This window comes from Neopelma chrysocephalum, unplaced genomic scaffold (genome assembly GCF_003984885.1).
Source record: "Neopelma chrysocephalum unplaced genomic scaffold, ASM398488v2 Primary Assembly neopelma1_24, whole genome shotgun sequence".
Taxonomy (NCBI): domain Eukaryota; kingdom Metazoa; phylum Chordata; class Aves; order Passeriformes; family Pipridae; genus Neopelma; species Neopelma chrysocephalum.
Genome location: NW_020897693.1, coordinates 25214988 through 25235429, shown reverse-complemented (window position 1 = coordinate 25235429; position 20442 = coordinate 25214988). Strand labels below are relative to the sequence as shown.

Sequence of the window (20442 nt, the reverse complement as noted above, 5' to 3'; positions counted from 1 at the left end):
CCATTATATTTGCACTATGTACTGTTCTTGCACTTATTTATAAACTTGCATGTAACTGTTTCTTTTCAGATACAATTTTAAATAAATGTGCAGAAGGGAAGAGATTCATCTTGATTCCTTAGAAGCACATGGTAAGAATTTTGACAACTTCTAACTGCAAGAGGTTATGCTGCTGCTGACTCAGAAATGTTTCAGAGAAAGTATTTTATTTGCTCTTTTGAACACATTTATAACCAGTACACATTTCAGTGATGGTAACACACAAAGGTTCAAGCACTAACACCCCAGAGCCAGAGCCAGGTTGACTAATACAGAACCCTTTGGACTAAGTAGAGAGACAGCGAAATGCCATGAAGCAGGGTGGGAGATTTTCTGAGACAAAAGTAAAAGAAGATCAGGCTCTGGTAGTACTCTATTCTGAAGCTTCATTTTTATTGTCCTAAATAAAGGTCAACAATTTAATGCAAAAAAGTGTTAGCACACATAAAACTAAAAACACCATTCTAACCTATTAATTGCTTGTATAACTACAGTTCTTTGAAGATATTTTCAGTTAATTTAGAAGAAGAAATGTGTTTCTATATAAGATTATTTTCTTCGCACATTTAGAATTCAGTTTTCTTAAAATCAATTAGAGGCTAGTTAAGTAAAACTTTAAAAAGTCCAATCTTTGTCTGAGCTACATTTTCCTTGTGACACATAGAAACAAATATTTGTTTAGGTGCTCAAGCTCTCATGTATAAATGAGAAAGAAAAAACATTTCAGTGACAAGTCCTAAGCTGTGGAAAGTGAAATAACTGAATTAGTGACACAAAAAACATCCTGTAAAGTTCACCTGTTCTGAAGCCAAGAGTCAGACATCTTGACAATTCTTAAATGCTTGATCAGATATTCTGGCTTTGTCTTTTGAGGGGGCTTTGTTTGTTTACTTTAAGTTTAACAACCTTTTGAACTTTTACAGTTGGTGATGGCATGCACACTTTTAGGCCTATATTAGTTTCAACTAACCTAAAAAATATTTTTTTTGCTCCTTGTTTTGTCAAAGGTCATCAACATTATATATAAATCATTTAAAAACCTTTCTGCTAAAACTGTTTTCCAAGAATAAATTTAGCAAAATGAACGAAGACTGCTGGTAAAACTAAATATTTTTTACACCATAGCAACATATCTGAGCCTCTGGTTAATGTATTCCCTCTGAAATGGTAGTTTACATTCAGTGCACCCTTCAGTGGCGTAGCATACTGCACATATAAATGATTATAATGACTAAAGCCTCATAATTTTCCAGTCGAGTTTTTGTAAGATTCCTTTAAGTGCTTCCAGCACACATGATTAGTAGAAAATTTTGTTAAGTGTCAAGATCCAAACATACAGACGGCCACACATCATTAAGCTCTGTCAGGAGTGTAGAATCGTGCACTAGCAGATTCTGCTGAGAAATTTCCCTTCTGTCTGAGCACTACAACGAATGAGTATTTTGAAACTGAAGGGTCTTGTCTGGCTAATTGAGAGGGAGACAACATTTTTAAAGAAGGAAGAATAATATTTTTATCAGATGAGCTAGGATTTTTACATTGTTTAAAAAAAAACAACAACAACTTTTCAAACACACAAACATTTTATCACTTAGTGTACTGGACAAGGGATCAGATGGAATTGCTGGGCAAAGGCTGAAACAGTATGTTTATGAGCTGAAACTGTAGAAAACAGAAAAGTGATCTCTTGTTTTCCTCTGTACTGCTGGACCTCTGATTTTCTGTGCAAGGCAGATCATAAACTTCCACCCAATTAATTATTCTACCAAGTTTATGGCTTTGGTTCAGCTGGAAAATTCTGCCTAGATTTAAAATCATGTGAATTCATAAACTACCTGCAATATTAGCAGGAACACTTCTTAAAGTGCTAATTAGCCTCACTATTACTAATTTGTATCACACTGTCGAAACTAATGTACTTTCAATCATTTATATGTGACTGTCTCGGTCCTCGCAGAAATCTGCCTTTTCTTTTACTGAACACTTCCTAAAAAAGAAAAAGCTGATGAGGTCCATAAATATGAAGTTGCCATTCCTCCCAACGCTAGTATTACACACTCTCCAAACAATATAATTCATTATCCATTATGCACATTGATAGGGACAATACTCCTCCTGTTCCCAGATGTACACTACCTGCCACCAGATGTATACTACATAGTTATGTAACTAATGCTTAACATACACACAAATATTTTATTATTTATTTATTTGGTTGTTTGTTTAAAAGGGCACACAGAAAAGTGCACAGAAAATTTTAACTGTGCTACTTGCAAGATTCATTTTAGAATCTTAACATTTGCAGAATGTTTTTTAACAAGAAATTTCCGAGAATTCTTTAGCCAAAGAAAAAAGTATAAAAGAAAAAATGAACAGCATGCCATTGTTTACCCAACAGAAAGCTTTCTCCCTGTGCCTTTGTGCACTCATGCAGACATCTGCTTTCAGGGAATAAACTCTTCTAAAACATCATTGCTTTGCTCCTCTATTATATTTCTGAATGTTATTAAAACCATTCCATACCATCCCTTATTATCACAAACTAGAAAATCTAATGAAATTTTAAGAAATGATCCACTTAGGAAAATTTCCTAAATGTATTCATATATGAACATTACCAGTGGAACACCGTCAAAAAGTTTTATTGTAAAATAGAATCCAATGCACATATAGAAAATATGTCTTCATTTGGCTTCATATGGCTTCAATTGGTTGAAAATATTTTAGAAAAGGGTCTTTGGTACTTTTTTGAATACTATTCTTCTGTAATGAATAAACAATCACCTTTTATTGAGAAATATGTATTGATCCAACAAATTATTTAGGAAGTTAACACTCAAACTGATATAATATTTAGAATTTTCATGGGATCCCATAATCTTACTGTCTATCAAGCAAATCAAACATTAGACAAAACCTCTCAACGTCGTAATCCTTGCCCTATTGATTATTACTGTATCATGATTATACAAAAACTCTAGTCCATAAAATAGACTTTATCTAAGGCTGTATTATGTATGAGGCATCAATGACATAAATATGTAATTCCATCTGAATAAATTGTAACAGTAAATTAATTTTTCCATCCGTGCATACATAGAAATCCAAAAAAGGCTACAATTGTCTCAATTTTTTAACTGAAAACATCAATTATTCTCTAGAACACAATCAGTCTATAGTTAATTAGTGGATATTTTGTTGCAATGTCCGTTATGTTTCAGGACTATAATGGGAAATCACATATTTAAGAATTTTAAATTAACTTCTTGTGAATAATAATGATTAAACTTTTCTGCCTTAGTACATTTTCATGTTGGTAAATATATTCCCTTATAATCCTTGATAAATTCAGATATTGTTCAGTATCTTAAATCCGGAAAATCAGAGTTTTAGTCTTAAATAAGCATGAACTGATTATTTTTTCTTTTAGCAGGTTCCTCTTTGACTCTTTTTATAGTAACAGTGGTTGAAAGGATAGAGTGACCCTTTTCAATATCCATCCTTTTCTTATTTCTAAATTCTCTTCCATGCTTTGCAAAAGACTGTGATACATAACTCCCAGAAGAGGCACTGAATGAGAGCACTGTAGATGCAACAGTTTAGTCTGGTCTAATCAGCTGCGCTCAGAGACAGGGTTAAGAGACATGGATGTGAGTAGCATGGTGTTTGCTAGTCACATCCAGCGCACTGGATCTGTTTCTATGAACAAGAATATATTTATTTATATATAAATATATATATATTCATAACTGCAAAGACTACATAGATTGTCATGCCATTTAGGAATGAAATAAAATGAAGCACTTGAAGAAGAGGCAGGCAAGGTATGTTCAGCTGACTGGGGATTTAGTTTTTCACTTCAACTATCTAACAAATAACGACAGAGAAGACAGAGCCAGACTTTTCTTAGAAATGCACACCTGAAGAAACAGGAGCAATTGTCACAAGTTTCAGCACAGGAAATTCTCACATGGGATAAGAAAAAATATTCAAGACAGTGATTCAGCACTGAAACAGGTGCCCAGAAACGTGCTGGGATTTCAATCCTTAGATTCAAACCTGAGCTGGCTAAGGCCCTATACAGCCTGATCTAAATACGAAGTTATTCCTGCTCAAAGACTCTGGACCACAGGACCTCCAGAGGTACATGCCAACGCACCAACCTGCATTTCTCTATGATTTTAAGATAATTGTAATGCTTCTGTATAAAAAAATCAATGTGAAAACAGCCAACGGAACATTTTAATTTCTCAGCTTTTCATGCACAGATTTATTTGCTTGACTTTTAATCTTTTCATAAATATTGTACAATTTTAAAAAATGGGGTGTCCATAACTTGAAGTTTTGGTGAAATTCTGCTATTTAAATAGGGAAAAGTTGGGACTAACATACTTAAGCAAGACACAGATCTGTGAACAGCTAGGTTAAGAGGCACCCAATGTGAAATCATATCTCCTTGGAGTACTGAAATCCAACTGACTATTATATTGGTGATCCATGAAGTCCTGCTTCTCTTTCTATTGGTGGCCATGAAAGGAAGGGAAAGTAAAAGGTATGTGGTATTACCATGGGATTTGAATGTGGCAATCTCAGAGGAAATTTACTTAATTGTGAGAAATAAAAGTGTGACTCCTGAAAGCTCTCAGAGTGGACCTATCTTAGTTTCCATTTTTAACCATTCAATAAATATCTTTCCTCTTTCGGTTGTTAAGGTCAAGAATACTAAAAAGTTATAATCAACATTGCACTAAATGATACAAGACATCTAATACTGCTTTGAGTAATAGAGCAGCATTTAAAAATTTTATGAACTGTACTGCGAAGAAGAGGAATGAGTATGACAGATGGGAACAATCTACCGTGCAACTAATTCTGAATAATTAAAATTGTTCAGCTTTGGAAAGAGATAGTAAAAGGTTCCTGGTAAAACTTATACAAGTCTATCAAACTTTAGTAAAGTGGCTTTCTTTCTGAAAATCTTATGATTATACAATTCAAATATTCTGAATTATTCCAGAAGAATATCAACACCAAGAACACCAAGTGGCATTGTGCAAATAAGAAGAGGAATCATGCTTGGTCCCAGGGAAAAAAAAGGAGTGAAAATCATTGCCCTAGACAAGGAATAAGATATCTTACAATCTTAAGCAAAGCAAAACCTTTTTTTCCATAACTATACAGATTAACTGAAAAGCTAACACCTGTTAAATGAATAAATGTATCTGCTAATGATACTGTGTAGTATTTTAAAACCCTGGAAATACACCAGCTATCCAGAGCTGGAGTGAAAACCTGAACTTACAGAAAACATTTCTTTTTCCTGTGACATTAAATTGGAACCAGATTTCACTCTAAAAATTTTCATTTCAGTGTTTAATATTGAATTATCTTTTACTTCTTTCCCCTTAAAAGCCTATATTAAATGCATATTTTTGTTTCTCATTCTTTTTAACCTAAAAAGTTTGTGATTAAAAAGCTTGTTCTGGAATACATGTTAAAAACCTGTTGGATTAAGGTTCTCCAAAAATTTGTTTGAATTCTTGAGTCAAACTTTAGTTGAATCCCTTTAAACTAAAGCTAGACTGTCCCTATAAAGTCTAATCTGAAGACATAAAACCAGACAATTGTATGGAACTCAATCTGTTTATCTGAAAAGGATGAAAGCGTTTGTGCTTCATCTCGATTTGAACTTTCGGTTCCATAGAGTCTAGGTATTTCAAACTAGAGGTTTATACCGCTAAGAGATGCCACTCACGATAACTCTTATCTTTTCTATGTTAATATCCACGTTAAAAAGACAAATTTGTGTCTTGATAAACTAGTAAAATATATTTTTAAATACTAAATGACAACTACTATGAAAAGTGTCTATCAAAATTGTCATTTCAGTTGCAAGAGGCGATATTTACCTTTTTTTTTAATCATTCTATACAAGTTTCAGAAAAAAAGGTAAGTCACTAACAGGAACATCAGTTCATTCCCTAATGACATACAAGAAAACCCCTCTTTCATTTATTACCTTTGTCTCATCTCACTTCCAGGATAATCTGCTTAAGTCTACCTTAGTCAACAAAGTGCGAAATAAATCCAATGTACCCTATAACACAGGCAGCCCCAGTTAATATTGTTCAAATTATTCACATCTGAAGGGCCGCGCCTGTCTGGATAGCTGGGCCCGACGCTTCTCCGGACTTGGTTTCTGCTTTTCACATCTGTTTCAGCTTTAGACTTTCACTGGTATTCTGCCAGCAGCCACAACTTTTTAATGGCTACAATAAACTACAGAGACTCATCAAATCTTTGTTGTACGTGTTAAAATTATAACCTCTTCAATTAAAATTTTGATTTAAAAATTAACTAGAGCATTAACTGAAGAAAAAAATTTGAAAGGGAATGTTTGAAAGAGATACATTTTTATATGCGTGATTTGTTTAAATGTAAGAGAAACTAATCACAGGAATGTTTGTTAGAATTCTGTTGCATATTTCTGAGTGATAAAATACCAACATCTGAAAACACTTCCACAACCTTCTTCATTTCAAATCTGTGCTGTCATTAACTTTCTAAGTTAATTGCTTTGGTTGGGTTTCAAACACATCTTTACAAAGAAGAATTATGAAAACAACCGCAACATAACAATTTTTCTAGATTTGCTATAAATACCTACAAAAATTTGTTCTAGAAAACATAAATCAGTAATTAGAAGAAAGCTTGAGTTTTTATTTTAAGAGTTAAAGTGCCTAGCTTTCCCTACTTGCTGCCTGTGTCTTTGCAATGTGGAACAAATATGATATGAATGTCACAGCCTCAATGCAGATCCTGCACGACTAAGATGCAGGACTACATGCTAAAAAAGTACAAGATCAAACACAGATCATGTTTCTGCAAAAACTAGCCCAAAAGAGGGCAGGCCATGGGGCTTACAGGGCCAAGCGATGAGAGGAGATAGAGCACTCACTTATGCCCGGGTCGAACAAACAACAACTGATACTTTCCTACCACTGTTAACCTTTGAAACTATTTTAAAGATGGCAGTGACCTAATCCAGCAATTTCTAACTGTAAGGATAAACTATTTTGTAATGGTTTTCATCACCTTACATTGAAAAAATAATCATCGTGTTCAACTCTGATTCTAAAAGGACTCTGCCATTCTGATGCAGAGATCTAAATGTAGAAGTTTTTATAGGCTTTTATACAAATTCTCTCCCTAAACTCCATTTTCTGCACAAAACTGTTGTAAGTAGAAGGAGTAACTTCCTTGTAACAAAGAAAGACAGGCTTAAAATATTCAGTCATCATTTGCTGAATTTATTTTAGAAAGTCATGTGTAGCACAAAATAAAAAGGAAACTGCTTGGAATAGTTAAGAGAACAACCCTTCCTAGTTTATTTCCAGTCAGTACCTTGATTGATAGATGACTTGGGTTTCTGAGCCCCTCTTTTTAATAAACATTTTTAAATGTTTATTTTATGTCCCAGGGTAAAAATATTTTGAACTGGAGATTTCCATTTCCCTTTGCTGTGCCTTGGCAAGCTGTATTTTATTTCTACATTAATAGTATTCAACTCTTTCTTGTAGCTTTTAAATTGCTTTTATACAAGAACTGAAGAAAGTATTTATGTTATGGAACTAACAGATATCTACAGTTAAACACATAGTTCTGAAGAAGTCAGAGGAAAATTCACACATAACTAAAGAAATATTCAGAAAGATTTCTTTAGGGGCCTTTCAATTGTAAAAAGGAAAATTACTTCTCAGGATCTCTACTTTCATTTTTATTAAGTCATGAGTTTAATTTTTTTTTCTTTCTAATTTATGTGAGTAATTTGTGCCACAGTGTAAAAACTCTAAATGAATCAACACTATAAATCTAATTAGCAATAAGAAAACCTCATAAAGATCACATTTTAAATGGCACTTTGTTGTTAGCAGAACAAATGTGAAAGTTCCCAGCTACCTTCTAGATCTCTCTTCAGTTTCCTTAAGTCTTTTATTAGGTCTTCAAATTTAACTTGGGAGGCCTGGAAAAAATCTTGTGGTTCTGGTAAAGGAAAAATGCTCTTGTCTGTTCCTGCTTCCTAAACAACAAACAAACAAACAAACAGGCCACTATGAAAATTGAAAGCATTTGCAGTGAAATAAATTACTTTTTTTAAAAATTCTCATCTATGAAACTGTATTATAAAATTATAGAAATAGCATATTTTAAATCATTCTTGTTAAAACAACATATATCTCATTCAAGATTAAATACCGACCATTCTGAGTATTGAAACTTCCTTTTAGATGTTGTAAAGCAAACTGTGCTCCATTTAAACTTTGAAATGAAACTCAACTGACCACATTTCAGTTCATTTTACGTCAATAAAGGTTTAGATAAGGGATTAGAAGTTTCTTAAAAACAGATAACAGGAATGCCTATTTTAAGGCAAGAAGTTCTTATGCCAAAAGTTTGTGGTTTTACTCTCTCTCAATTCATTAAATATACAAATGCTTTATAAGCATAAATTGAAAACCATATTTATATATGGCCTGAAGTACTATACACAGATAAAAATATACAGTTGAAGATTTATGTGGCTAAATAAACCACACACGTTAATGTCTGTATGGAACTGTTAAGTATATACCTTATTTTTAGCAAAGTAATAAAAAACCTGGTAAGTAAAACAAAACAAAACAAACAAATAGAAAAAAGAAAAAAACAAAACCCCAAAACCAAACAAAAAACCCCAGCCAAATAAAAAAACCCACAAATCTCTGAAAAGGTTCAAAGCAGTATCTCCAGTGGAAGTTTAACAAGTAAAATATGTATAAATGGTGTTAATATGACATTGCTGTGTACAAGCATATATTAGTGAGTTTAAAACATGCATATACCTGTGCATAGATTTCAAGTCTGTAATAAAACTCCCAGGTTGGAGAACTAATTGTTTTTTGAACACGGAAAAAATGATTTTATTATTATAAAGATATGAGCATTTTTTGGGGGAGAAGTGCAATGGATGACAATTACACTGCGTTAATTTTCTCCCAAGGACGATAAACTGTTTTGTTTTACAAAATTCCTTGAAGTAAAATTACAGTATAGTAGAAATTCTGCAGAAATATTAAATATCATATATTTAACTAAACTGATTAGAAAGCAAAAAAAAAACCAAACCAACCCCCGAAAACCCCCAAACACCAAACCCAAAACAACAAAATCAAAACACAACAAAAAAGAAAGAAACCCAAACAAACAAAGAACACTAGTACAGGGCTACATATCTCATGACTACTAACTCATCAATCCAATCACCTTATGTAAGGATTAAAAAAAAAAAAGGAAGAAAAAATAAGCCATCACATACTTAAAATCAATTAAGAGTGACATTTTTATTTAAAATACAATAGTTCAAATTTTCCACTCAATAAGTTTGGCCACTGCTAATATCAAAAAGCTTCATAAATGTAACTCACTCAAAAGCAGTAGCCACATCTCCTCCTACATTTCCATCCCTAACTTCATCCCCATCAGCTGACTCACCTATCTTAAAATACCAAGCTGTCCTTGCATTCTGTCATAAGAGCGAAATCATGCTTCTGTCTTCCAACGTAATGACATCACAGGAAATTTTACAATGTTAAAATGACTCGGATGTAATAAGACAGGGTTGGAGTGACCACCTGTCCCTTCTGCAACAGCCACAGGCAGTTGCCTGCAGTGTAAAATTTTCCAAAGCAAATTTCACACCTATTGAGGTACACAACTATTATAAGAAAGCAAAAGAAATGGATCTTGGTTTTCCCTTAGAGGTATTGTGTTCAGATTTCAAAAATCTAATACGATCCCTTTTACAATTTGTTCAAGAAACTTTTGGAGAGGTTGATACAGCAAATGAATCTTTTACCTTATCACAATGGCGTAGGAAATATATGACGACATAATCCACAAGATTAATATTGCTATCCTAGGAAAAAATAAAAAAAAAATTAAAAATATGTGATTTACACTGATTCAAGTGAGCAAAAATGTACTCTATTTCAAAACAAATGTAGTATTATTTTATATTGCTATAAGAAATAGGACTCCCAGTATTTTCAGCCTTAGCATTACTGATCCAAAAAATCGATCTTTTACAATATTGGCTTGATCATACCACCACTGGATCTAGAGTTATTTTTGGTTCTAGATACCAGGTAAAAATACATGCACTGGGAGAAACTGTCCCCATATTTTATTTAATAATACAAGGCATGACTGAATAATAATATTAACTCAAATAATAATATTATTTAATAATATTACTCTTGAACTTAATATCAACTAAATATTAAAGTCATCTCAGATATATTAAGGTGAACTGAATTTCTTGCTCCCTCTACTCTCAATCACCTATAATGTAGATCTGAAGGAGGCATAGATACTTTTCATATTTTATTCCAAATACGAAACATACTAAGAAGTATATTTCATGCCCTGTTACCATACGAATTTTAATTCTCACTTTACGGAATCACCATTTCCATTTTCCTGCACATAACAGTACACAATATTTTATTTTGTTACATGTCATTGGGTCAGCATAGGCCAGATGAACAAAGGAAAAATTATACATTACAGAGAACCATTCAGCAACATAAAAGAATCATCATATAGGGAATTATATCGAAATGCCTTCGAAATTTTTTGGATGTGTTTTCATATTCTACATTGACAGCTATCAGGACAAACATTTCTACATGAACAATGTCTGGCTTCCTGTACAGAGCTGCCTCGTTTATATTAGAGCCTGCAGCACATTATATTTTATTAATGTCATACACCAGCAAAATTCTTTTAACTAAGTCACTGCTGTCATGCAGACAGAGCCACGCTGCACGTATAATGGTTTTAGAAGACACTGCTGGTAGGTCAAAAAAATCTCTATAAAAAGTAACTTTCTAAGCTCATGTGACAACAAATGACTTTTATGTGAAATAAGAGATATTTAAAATTGGGTCTTTACCTTAGCTCATGGAATTCAGCTTACTTAGACATAATATTGTTTGCTGGCAATTCACAAGAAGGGAGTAATGGGACACAGGAAGAATATCTTAATGTTCAAATATGTAAGACCCTGCATTTTTTCTCCTTGCAAATATGGTCTACCAATTATCTCTGAGGTTTCATGTCTGCCTGTAGCAGCTGGACCCTTTGAGGTTTTTTGCATTTTGGAGACTAATCTAAACTAATAATATATTTATTTTTGCTACCAGGAAACTCTAAATACTATAATTTTTTTTTTTTAGCTTGTTTTGCTAAGGAACAAGTTTTATTCAACTACACTGTACATCAGTGACTACTTTTCATAATGCACAATTTTGGAACAAGTTGGCTAAATTCAGCCACATGGAAAGTCCCAGAGATAAATAAGTTCTATGAAGTTTATGAGTAGATGGAAGAGTAAGACTAAAACCATTACTTGTACTGAGAAAAGTCATGCAAAGCCCCGTTGTTTTACTTTCTCCTTCAAGCCAGTTAGTCAAACAACAGACACCTGAGTAATGGGAAACTGGTTCTAGTTTAGCTGCAGCTTGTACTGTGTCTTGTCCATAGAGCAAGACTGGAAGGAAAGTGGTCATATGGAACAGCTGAACCATCACAATGGAGAGGAAGGTAAGATTTAGAAACAGAGTCATTTAGGTGGGAAAGCACCTCTACGATTGTTGAGTCCAACCATAAACTCAGCACTGCCAAGTCCACCACTAGACCATGTTCCTAAGTGCCACATTTACACATCTTTTAAATTCCTCCAGGGATGATCATTCCACCACTTCCCTGGGAAGCCCGTTCCAATGTCCCATAACCCTTTTGGTAAAGAAATTTTTCCTAATATCCAATGTAAATCTTCTCTGGCTCAATTTGAGACTGTTTCCTCTCATTCTATCACTTGTTACTTGGGAGAAGAGACCAACCTCCCCCCAGCTACAACCTCCTTTCAGTTAATTGTAGAGAGCAATAAGGTCTCCCCTGAGCCTTTCCTCCAGGATAAACAACCCCAGCTCCCTCAGCTGCTCTTTATTACATAAGGCTCGTGCTCCATAACTGATACCAGCTTCATTGCTCTTTGGGCATGCTCCAGCACCTCAATGTTTTTAGAAGATAAAGGACTCAAATCCATTGGAAAAGCTTTCATTAATACAGTTGCTCACTGAACAATTCATTAAATGTGTTTTTACACTTCATTAATGAAGATATTCATAAGTAAAACAAAAAGATCCCTAGACATACGACTTTTCTGACGTTCTTGTCTCACAAATGCATTCTTCTGTACATGAAGCATAACTAGGAACAAAAGCTTAAAATCTATCTTTCTTATAGTAAAGAAAGTAATTCACGTAAGAAAGGAGGAAGAACACGGAAGAAGAGGGTTTTTTCCTCATCCTACGAATATGTACCAACAACAGCAGAAAATATCTCCTGTTCTTTGCTGCTTTCTATATCCATGTGGGGTCTAAGAATGTTTTGGTAAAGAACGACTTTGACCAGTGTTTCCATTGCCTACATTATCTAACACCTCCTCCTCAGCCCTACTGAACTAAGTAACAAAGTAACCTCATCTCAAAAGGTGTCTAGAGTTTGATCCTGACTTTGATCCTAGCATGACTAATCAAAAATCAGCTAGTGGTTCTCAATTTTTGACAAAATAATTTACTGCCATTTATAAGCATTTTCTCATGCATGCCATTCAAAATTTGTGTCCTACATCCATTTAACGGACAATTTAAAAAAAAGACTGAAAATATCTTGCCGGGTCTGACACCTCTTTGAAGAAGAATAAAATCCTGCATGTTTTGAATTTATATCCCTTATATACAATTTGTTAGTGTATATGCTACACTGAACCTTTACTGATATTTTGGTTTTGAACATGATTTTTTAAACATTTTTACTCACCCTAAATTAAGAGCACAAAAAAAGAATGGGGACATTTACTGCAGAAGATTTCAGCAGTTTATGCTCTCTGATTTCTCTCTACTCTACTGTAATTAAGTCCCTGCTAGTAAAAGAGACACACAGAAGTTCTTTCTCACATAAGATAATTATCCTAGTATTACTGAATAGGAGAAATTAAGAGATTGTGGAAACATGTACACGTGCAGAAGGAGGTGAAAAGCTGGGAGAAAAAAACATGAAAATTGTACAAAGTGCCTTGCTTTTTCCAACAAGAATGATAAGAAATAAAAGATTAACTTTTGAACAGATGATGAAACAAAAAAAGATCACTTGAGAAAAATTATCTTTAATTAAAAATTACTACTTACTCTGCTTTTGACATCTTTTAGTTTGGGGAGTATTTCCAAACCGAATCCATCAGCTTGACCTCGGGTCCTATTCCCGCCATTCATATAATTTCCAAAAGCCAGAATCAAACCCAAAATTTCCTTTACACTTGTCATGTTCAGCAAAGCCTGGAAAATGGACACTGGTCTGTAACTTCCACTGGCAAAAAAATTCTAATTGCTAATATAAGATAGCCTTTTTAAAAATTTTATTTTTGCTAAAGGTTTTGTTTCTTACCTGCTTTTACCTTGGTTGGTAAGGGAAGCTGAAGCTAGTACAATAATCAAGACTGAGAGAAACATTTATTAGACTGTATCTCCCTACGATACTATGTTAATTAATCTATATGAAACAAATTATATGGCATCATATACTATGTTGATGACAAAAAGATTAATGGAAGAAGATTACTAAACATCCTTAGTAGCCTTTAAAAATCTTACAGATGAGGTAGTTTATCATCTGTTTGCATAAGGCACAGTCAAATGTGCTATTTTTGCTGTCACTAGGTTAGACTCAGACTGTCATTCAGTCTGCTCACTGGTCGTGGTACTCTAAAATTCACACTCCTGGATCCATACTTAATGCAGATATAACAGGGCTAACTAATTACTATGCCTCAAAACAGAAAACAATACTAGCAACACAGTGTAGAACTAGTATGTTATTTTCAATTACATATAAAGACACCTGTCTTGTCAATTGAGAATCTAAGGCCTAATAGGACTAATCTTTAACTATGTAGCCTTATACACTAGATAAATCAATTGCAGTGCAAACTCCTGAGAAGTAAACTGAGGGCAATACAACTTTCCCTATCTCATACAACACTGATTCCTTTTTTATGTCTCCTTTGGAAAGGAAACATCAAGTAACTATTTTTATTACAGCAAATCCAAAGGTGTAGAGCATGTGTACTTTGTGGAAGCAAAGCTAATCAAAAGCTAATCTTCAAATTGGAAAAAAATAAAATTAACTATTCTGGCTAAGATGTTAGACCTTTGGGTCACTATTTAATTTCTCTCAATTCTCATTCTACTTCTCGTATTTTGTTATAATTTGACAATCTTGTCTTTAGTCTTTCATAGCATAAAAATATTTGGCAGAGCTTCGTCAGACACTAAAAAAATCTGCTGTACCAGGGTTAACAGAAATTAATAGATGGCAAGCATCTATTGGTATCAACTGTGGTATGCAAAAAAAAGAAAGTTTGCAAGGCCCTGTATTAAGCTTGTCTGATATTTAATTTCTTGTTTATGGAGATTATCTATTAGATACTTAACATGGAAAGTAATAAAAATCTACCATTGAAATAGAAATAGATTTCTATGTATAGCACAGGGCATCACATGCAATTCACTTCCCTTTTCCCTCTTCCTTTTGTTCTTATAAGCAGTAATACATTCAATATATTTTTATTTTCCTGAAAAGGCAATAAGGTTCATCTCTTATGGTAAAAAAGAGGAATTAATACTCTAATATATATTTAAGTTTTAATTTAGCTTTCATTAGGACTTACCTTGGAAGCACGAGTTATGATATCTACTTTCCGGTGCACTGATGTTATCCCTTCAGAGAAAACTGACTGAAAGATAATACACTGAGCTCGTTCTGCGAAGTTGGGGATCTGAGATAACTCGTATAAAAATCTGTGGGGAAGAAAGGACTATTCATGAATCTTTATAATTCTTATCTGTGGAGTACGTAATGAATGAAAGCTGCAGTATCATGAAATATATATGCAATCTTTCCTACTTTGAATCAAGTCTGACAGAATTTATAATTGTTATATTATTTCTACTAAGAATGTGCTAAAAATCCTATTAATATCACTAAAACTGCACAATATTAATCATTATCACATCAATCCATTAACTATCATAGCTGCATAGTAATAAATAGAAGAATCTCAAACCTAAATCATCGGTTAAAAAAAAAAAGGAAAAGCTAGACAAACACTATCTCTGTACTCTTTCAACTTACATGATTTTGCTTCCCTTAAAAATGCATCCAGAAATACAAAACTCAATATATTCCTACAAGTTTATTTCTAAAATGTCTGCCAAAAAATTTATTCTGATTCTCAGCATCAATTCTATTTTACTAATTTCCACCACATTTTCAATCATAGAGCAGCATGTTTTATGGGAATGTACCTAGCTGTGTATTTAGCTGTGAGAGTATCTGTCTTCAGTCACTGTTCAGCAAAATTACTAAGTCTTTACCTTCTCTATACCTGTCCTCATATAAACATTTTTTTCATGAATCTATTCTAGCTTTTCTTCTTTTAACTCTTTGGTAAATAAAAAGAAATAGAAGCATATTCAACAACTCTAATTCGGATCTCACAAAATGAAAGCATCCCAAAAGCATGAGTAATTCCTCCCTTTTCTCTTCATCAATTTAAAACGTAAGAGTTTGGCTAAATAACACAAGAAGCTTTAGCATTTCTTATAATAACAATGATTCGCTTTTGGGTTTCCAGTCGAGGATTTCAGTGACACATATGCTTTCTTGAAATCCAGAAACAAGCCATCTTTTGCTCCAATATCACTTTAGAAACATTCATCTAGTCTCCTGTCAACAGATATCCTTAGATCCCCTTAATGCAGTGCCATAAAGATTTTTCTATCTCACCGAATTATGGGAAATTCAGTATTCAATTTATTAGCTTGAATTCTTCTTAAATTTATTTTAATTATTTAAGCCAATACATCTGATTTCTCCAAATTATTTATTTTCTATAATAAATAATAGCAGTATATTTAAATCTGCTTTATAGATTGCTCATGTATGCAAGGCTTTGATGAATACATCAGCACAATCCACCTGTGGCTGGCGTGAACTACTATGTTTTAATTGGAATACCATTTTTTTCCTTCTTTTTTCTTTCTTGCCTGATGAAAAAAATCTATTGTGAGAGAAGATCAGGGAGGCCTGGCTTGACTCTTATACTTAAGCAGTGGGAAAAAAGAAATGTCAAGCTGGTATTAATAAAAATGCTTCCTATTGGGAATGAACGGTATTGCCAGGAAAAAAAAAAGAGGGTATTTTGCACTTTGTGTGAGAGAAACAAAAGAAAGAAAAACCAAACTGCTCCATTAAAGTTCTAACATACACACAATTAAAAAACTTAAATTTAAAAAGTCAAATGACACATATTCTTGCCTTCCCTTGAAAAGAGAACTATCTCCCACATGGCTGCCCATCAGAATACAGCGTAATTGTGCTGAGAGTTAAAAGAGCATCAGCGTAAAAAGAAGATATCTCCAGATTTTGGAATTCAAAGCATTCAAAGTTAAATCCAGACAGAACACTTATAACTGAAATCCATCACAAAAAGGAATCTTAGTGACTACAAATGTACTTACTAAACAAAAAGTCATAACCTGAATCCAGGGTTATCACAGATAAACCACCAATTCAGATGGACACAACTTTAGGAGAGAAAAGAATGTTCTTAGTTCAGGCATTTTTGCAATATTAGTCTGAGGAAATTATGATTAAGACTTAAAGTAAGGATGATGTGAGTGTGACATAGCTTTTGGATGGGTTTCTCATTACCACACTTCTTACGGCCTAAAATAAACACAGAGAATATGTTGTTCATCTCTGTGAGGTCCATTGTACTCCTCTCTTTTAGAAACAGTAAATAAAAAATGCATTCACTTGAGAACTCTTATCCTACCAGAATTTTGTAGTAAAGGCCTTCAGAGAACTTTCAAGCCAGGCATATTGCCATGTTGTTAGTGTAAGAGAACATTCTTGCAAATATAGACAAAGCAACCTGGTTCTACGGAGGTAAACTAATTTTCAGATCACATTTATCCACATTTGAAGAATATAAAATTTAGAAACAATTTTTTGAGAAAAATGTGCTTCTAAGTAAGCCAGAAGGATTTAAACTGAAGTCCAAGGAAAGCTGTCTTCAAAGAGAAGCAAAGGGCATTACTTGGACAACAATTATAAATTGCTCTCTACTTCCTGAATCAAACTACATGCAAAACAGGAAAGCTCAGTACCATATTTGGCTACTACTTCCTTCATTAGTACTTATTTCACAGTAGAAAGGACTTTACAGAGAATGTTCTACAACTAAAAAGGGTATTGGAAACTAGTTAAAGCATCTGTATCCTATTAGTAAAGCTCCAAATTGTGGTCAATTTTGCATATAAATCTTTATCATGGTAATGAGTATTAGCAATTAACAACTATTATCATGAAGCTTAATTTAGGAGGGTATTGTTATGCTGCTGTCATACTTACAGTTTGTGCCAAATTTAACATGACAGCAAGATAAATCAAAATCACACGTGCAGGAGAACATCAGTGATACCACTAAAGCTTTTTATTTGTCTGGTAATCCAAGCATATAATGGTTTCCTTTAGACTTCAGTGAATTCATATCAATGGTTTCATTATATGAATGCCTACTGTTAGTATTTGCAACCATTTGACAAATGGTTTAGTTTACACTTTTGTTCTGATCCTCATAAAGAAAATACATGAGGCTTATGCCCTGCAGCATATATTTTTAATCACACATGCAAATTTAACATTCTTCTGTCTTTAACCTTTTATGGAACTAATATGCATAGTAGAGTTCCAAAAAATCTCCACTTCTGCATTTAGGTTGACTTAGAGGCTGACTTAGACAACAAAACTAGTGGCACCTGATCTACTGAGTTTTCAGAAAGGACATTATTTTTGAAGGTCCAACAAAATTTACATAAAGCAAATTGCATAAAGCAAATTGTTTCCCCCTTAAGCTACACTTAAAAAGGCTAATTTTCTTAACCTATGTAGTTTAATAATAGGGTAAAAATGGGATAATTAACACTTTCAGAGAGAACACAGAGAGTAATAATTGATAAAAAATAGCCTTTTTCTTTGATACTACTATTTCACTCTGAACCACTAGACATAACTGCTTTATTTACAGTTTACTTTTACTTATGGAACACTGATAGCATAAATTCAACTTTGTATTTAATGAAGATTAACCTCTCTCCACTATAAATTACAAAAAAAGACAACCTCTGATAGCTCTAGAGGTCTACAAGATTCATATTCTCCAGAAGACAAAATGTATTCATATTTATTTAACTCGGATATACAGCAAACAGACTACCAAATATTCAAGCTCTGGAAAACATCAGCTAGTCACACAATGTATTCTTATGCCCCAAGCCAATGCAATGAAAGCCATGGAAATGGGATGCAAAAGCAAGCTAGTATATAAATTTTACAAATATTTGTTCTATTAAGTCTTACTAAAGAACAATAGTTACTCTTACTCGAGTAAGATAATAGCCTTATCTCCTAACACCAGCCTATTCCCTAGTGGGCAGCCACAAATTGAGTATTTAACTGTTTATGTTACGAGAAATAGAAAAAATTATCTGTTCTTCAGCACTAACAGTTTAATGTGAAAAAGGTATGAAAATGTAATACCTCTGACATCAAACAATCATATACTATCTCTGCTATTTCAGTTATTCCCCTCCCTACCCTTTCTTACATCAAGGACAGCAGAAAAGATAACACAAGACAAGACGGAAAAGGAAACAAGATGACAAAGAGGCCTCAGTGCAGGAAGATCAGAAGAAGAGAGTAAGACTACAAAAGGGAAAAGTAGTGAAGTAGCTGAAGACAAATACTACTGGTAGGCCAAAATCTAAAATCAAATGTATACTCTAAAATAAAATTCAGGATTATATGATGAATATAATAGTCCATGGAATCTTGAGGATCACATTAGACCAGTACACCTTAAACCAGTCACATTGGTCTAAGGTGTCTTACAACAGAAGGAGCAACACTTAAGAAGTTTTTCATCCCAACATTTGTCAATGGTCACAACGGTCCCAGGAGAGGAATGGTGGAACCAGTGAGCGTACACTGTGTCTTTGTCACAAGACTCACCAAAACCCTCTGTTCATGCAGCTCTTTCAAATACTTAACAACAATAATCAGTCTGGCCCTGCTTTAGGACATGTTAATTTAGCCCTAAACGCTCTAATGGAATGATAAGCCTTTTACAAATGTGAGAACGGGGACAGAAATTCTTACTGATTCAAGGTTACATATTTTATCAGTTCTGGTGGTCCAGGTTCATGTAGCAAAATATGTCATTTCTGAAAAAAGTTATGTGATAAAGACAAAGTTTACCTCATGCCTTGAAATACACAAAAAAAGTTTATAATTACTTACTAAAAATTATGTATCAAAATTGCTTTCAATATATCGTTGAAGGACTGTATTATATAATGATAAAATATTATGAAACAAATCTTACTGCTCTGGTTTATCCAGAAGCTTCAGTTCCTCCTCTTTTGAAGTCTGATAATATTGCTTGATTTTCTCCAGTTCATCCTTTTGTGCTCTCTGAGTGAATTAATACAAAGTAATTAGTTACTAATTAATAAGAAATTAATAAATTACTACTTTACCTGTTTGCTTGCAAGCAACAACTGTATTTTTTAATTAGGAAAGATTTAGTCTATGCAAAAGAGTGAGGCACAAAGATCCATGATAAATTCCTTCAGTGCCCTGCATGCCATTTACTACCAATGGCCACGGAGCACAGCATCCTTGTTGAACACAGCACTGCAAATATTGCTCCAGGATGCTTCACAAAGTTTAGGTCAGGAAGGTATCTGTGACATCTCCACAGTCCAGCGTAAATGTGGAGATTTCAAGTTTGCTTTCAAGCAACTTCAGAGTCACACAGTTCATGAATGCTATATCCTTAATATACACAGCAACCAGGGGAAACTACAACAATCCAGGAGCCTGAGGAGAAAAATTCAGCATGATAGCACAAAACAGGCCTTAAGTGAGGACAGTATTTTTCAGGTAGCTCAGGAGAGAACACTGAGAGGTGTTACACCCTTTTTTACATTTTAATCTGATTCCAAAGGCACTCCACTGTTTAAAATTTCTGACATTTAAAAACTAAGTCAGTAAGAGAAATAAACATCTCAATGTGTCTTTTTTTATGTTCATACAATATCCTGAGTTGGAAGGGACCTACAAGGATCGTCAAAATCCAACTCCTGGCCCTGCACAGGACAGCCTCAAGAATCACAC

The 20442-nt window shown here is 33.6% G+C and overlaps 1 protein-coding gene across 2 annotated transcripts in view; it reads right to left on the bottom strand.

The window, feature by feature from the left end:
- The window catches only part of LOC113981484 (formin-like), a 132642-nt gene that overhangs the window by 41053 nt on the left and 71147 nt on the right, over window positions 1-20442 (bottom strand). For both annotated transcript variants that reach the window (XM_027708895.1, XM_027708901.1), the window contains 5 exons: window positions 19649-19737; window positions 14870-14999; window positions 13332-13478; window positions 9935-9994; window positions 7999-8119 (listed from right to left, as the gene is read on the bottom strand). In XM_027708895.1, the coding sequence (XP_027564696.1) occupies window positions 7999-8119; window positions 9935-9994; window positions 13332-13478; window positions 14870-14999; window positions 19649-19737 (547 nt within the window). The remainder of the gene's footprint in view (window positions 1-7998; window positions 8120-9934; window positions 9995-13331; window positions 13479-14869; window positions 15000-19648; window positions 19738-20442) is intronic.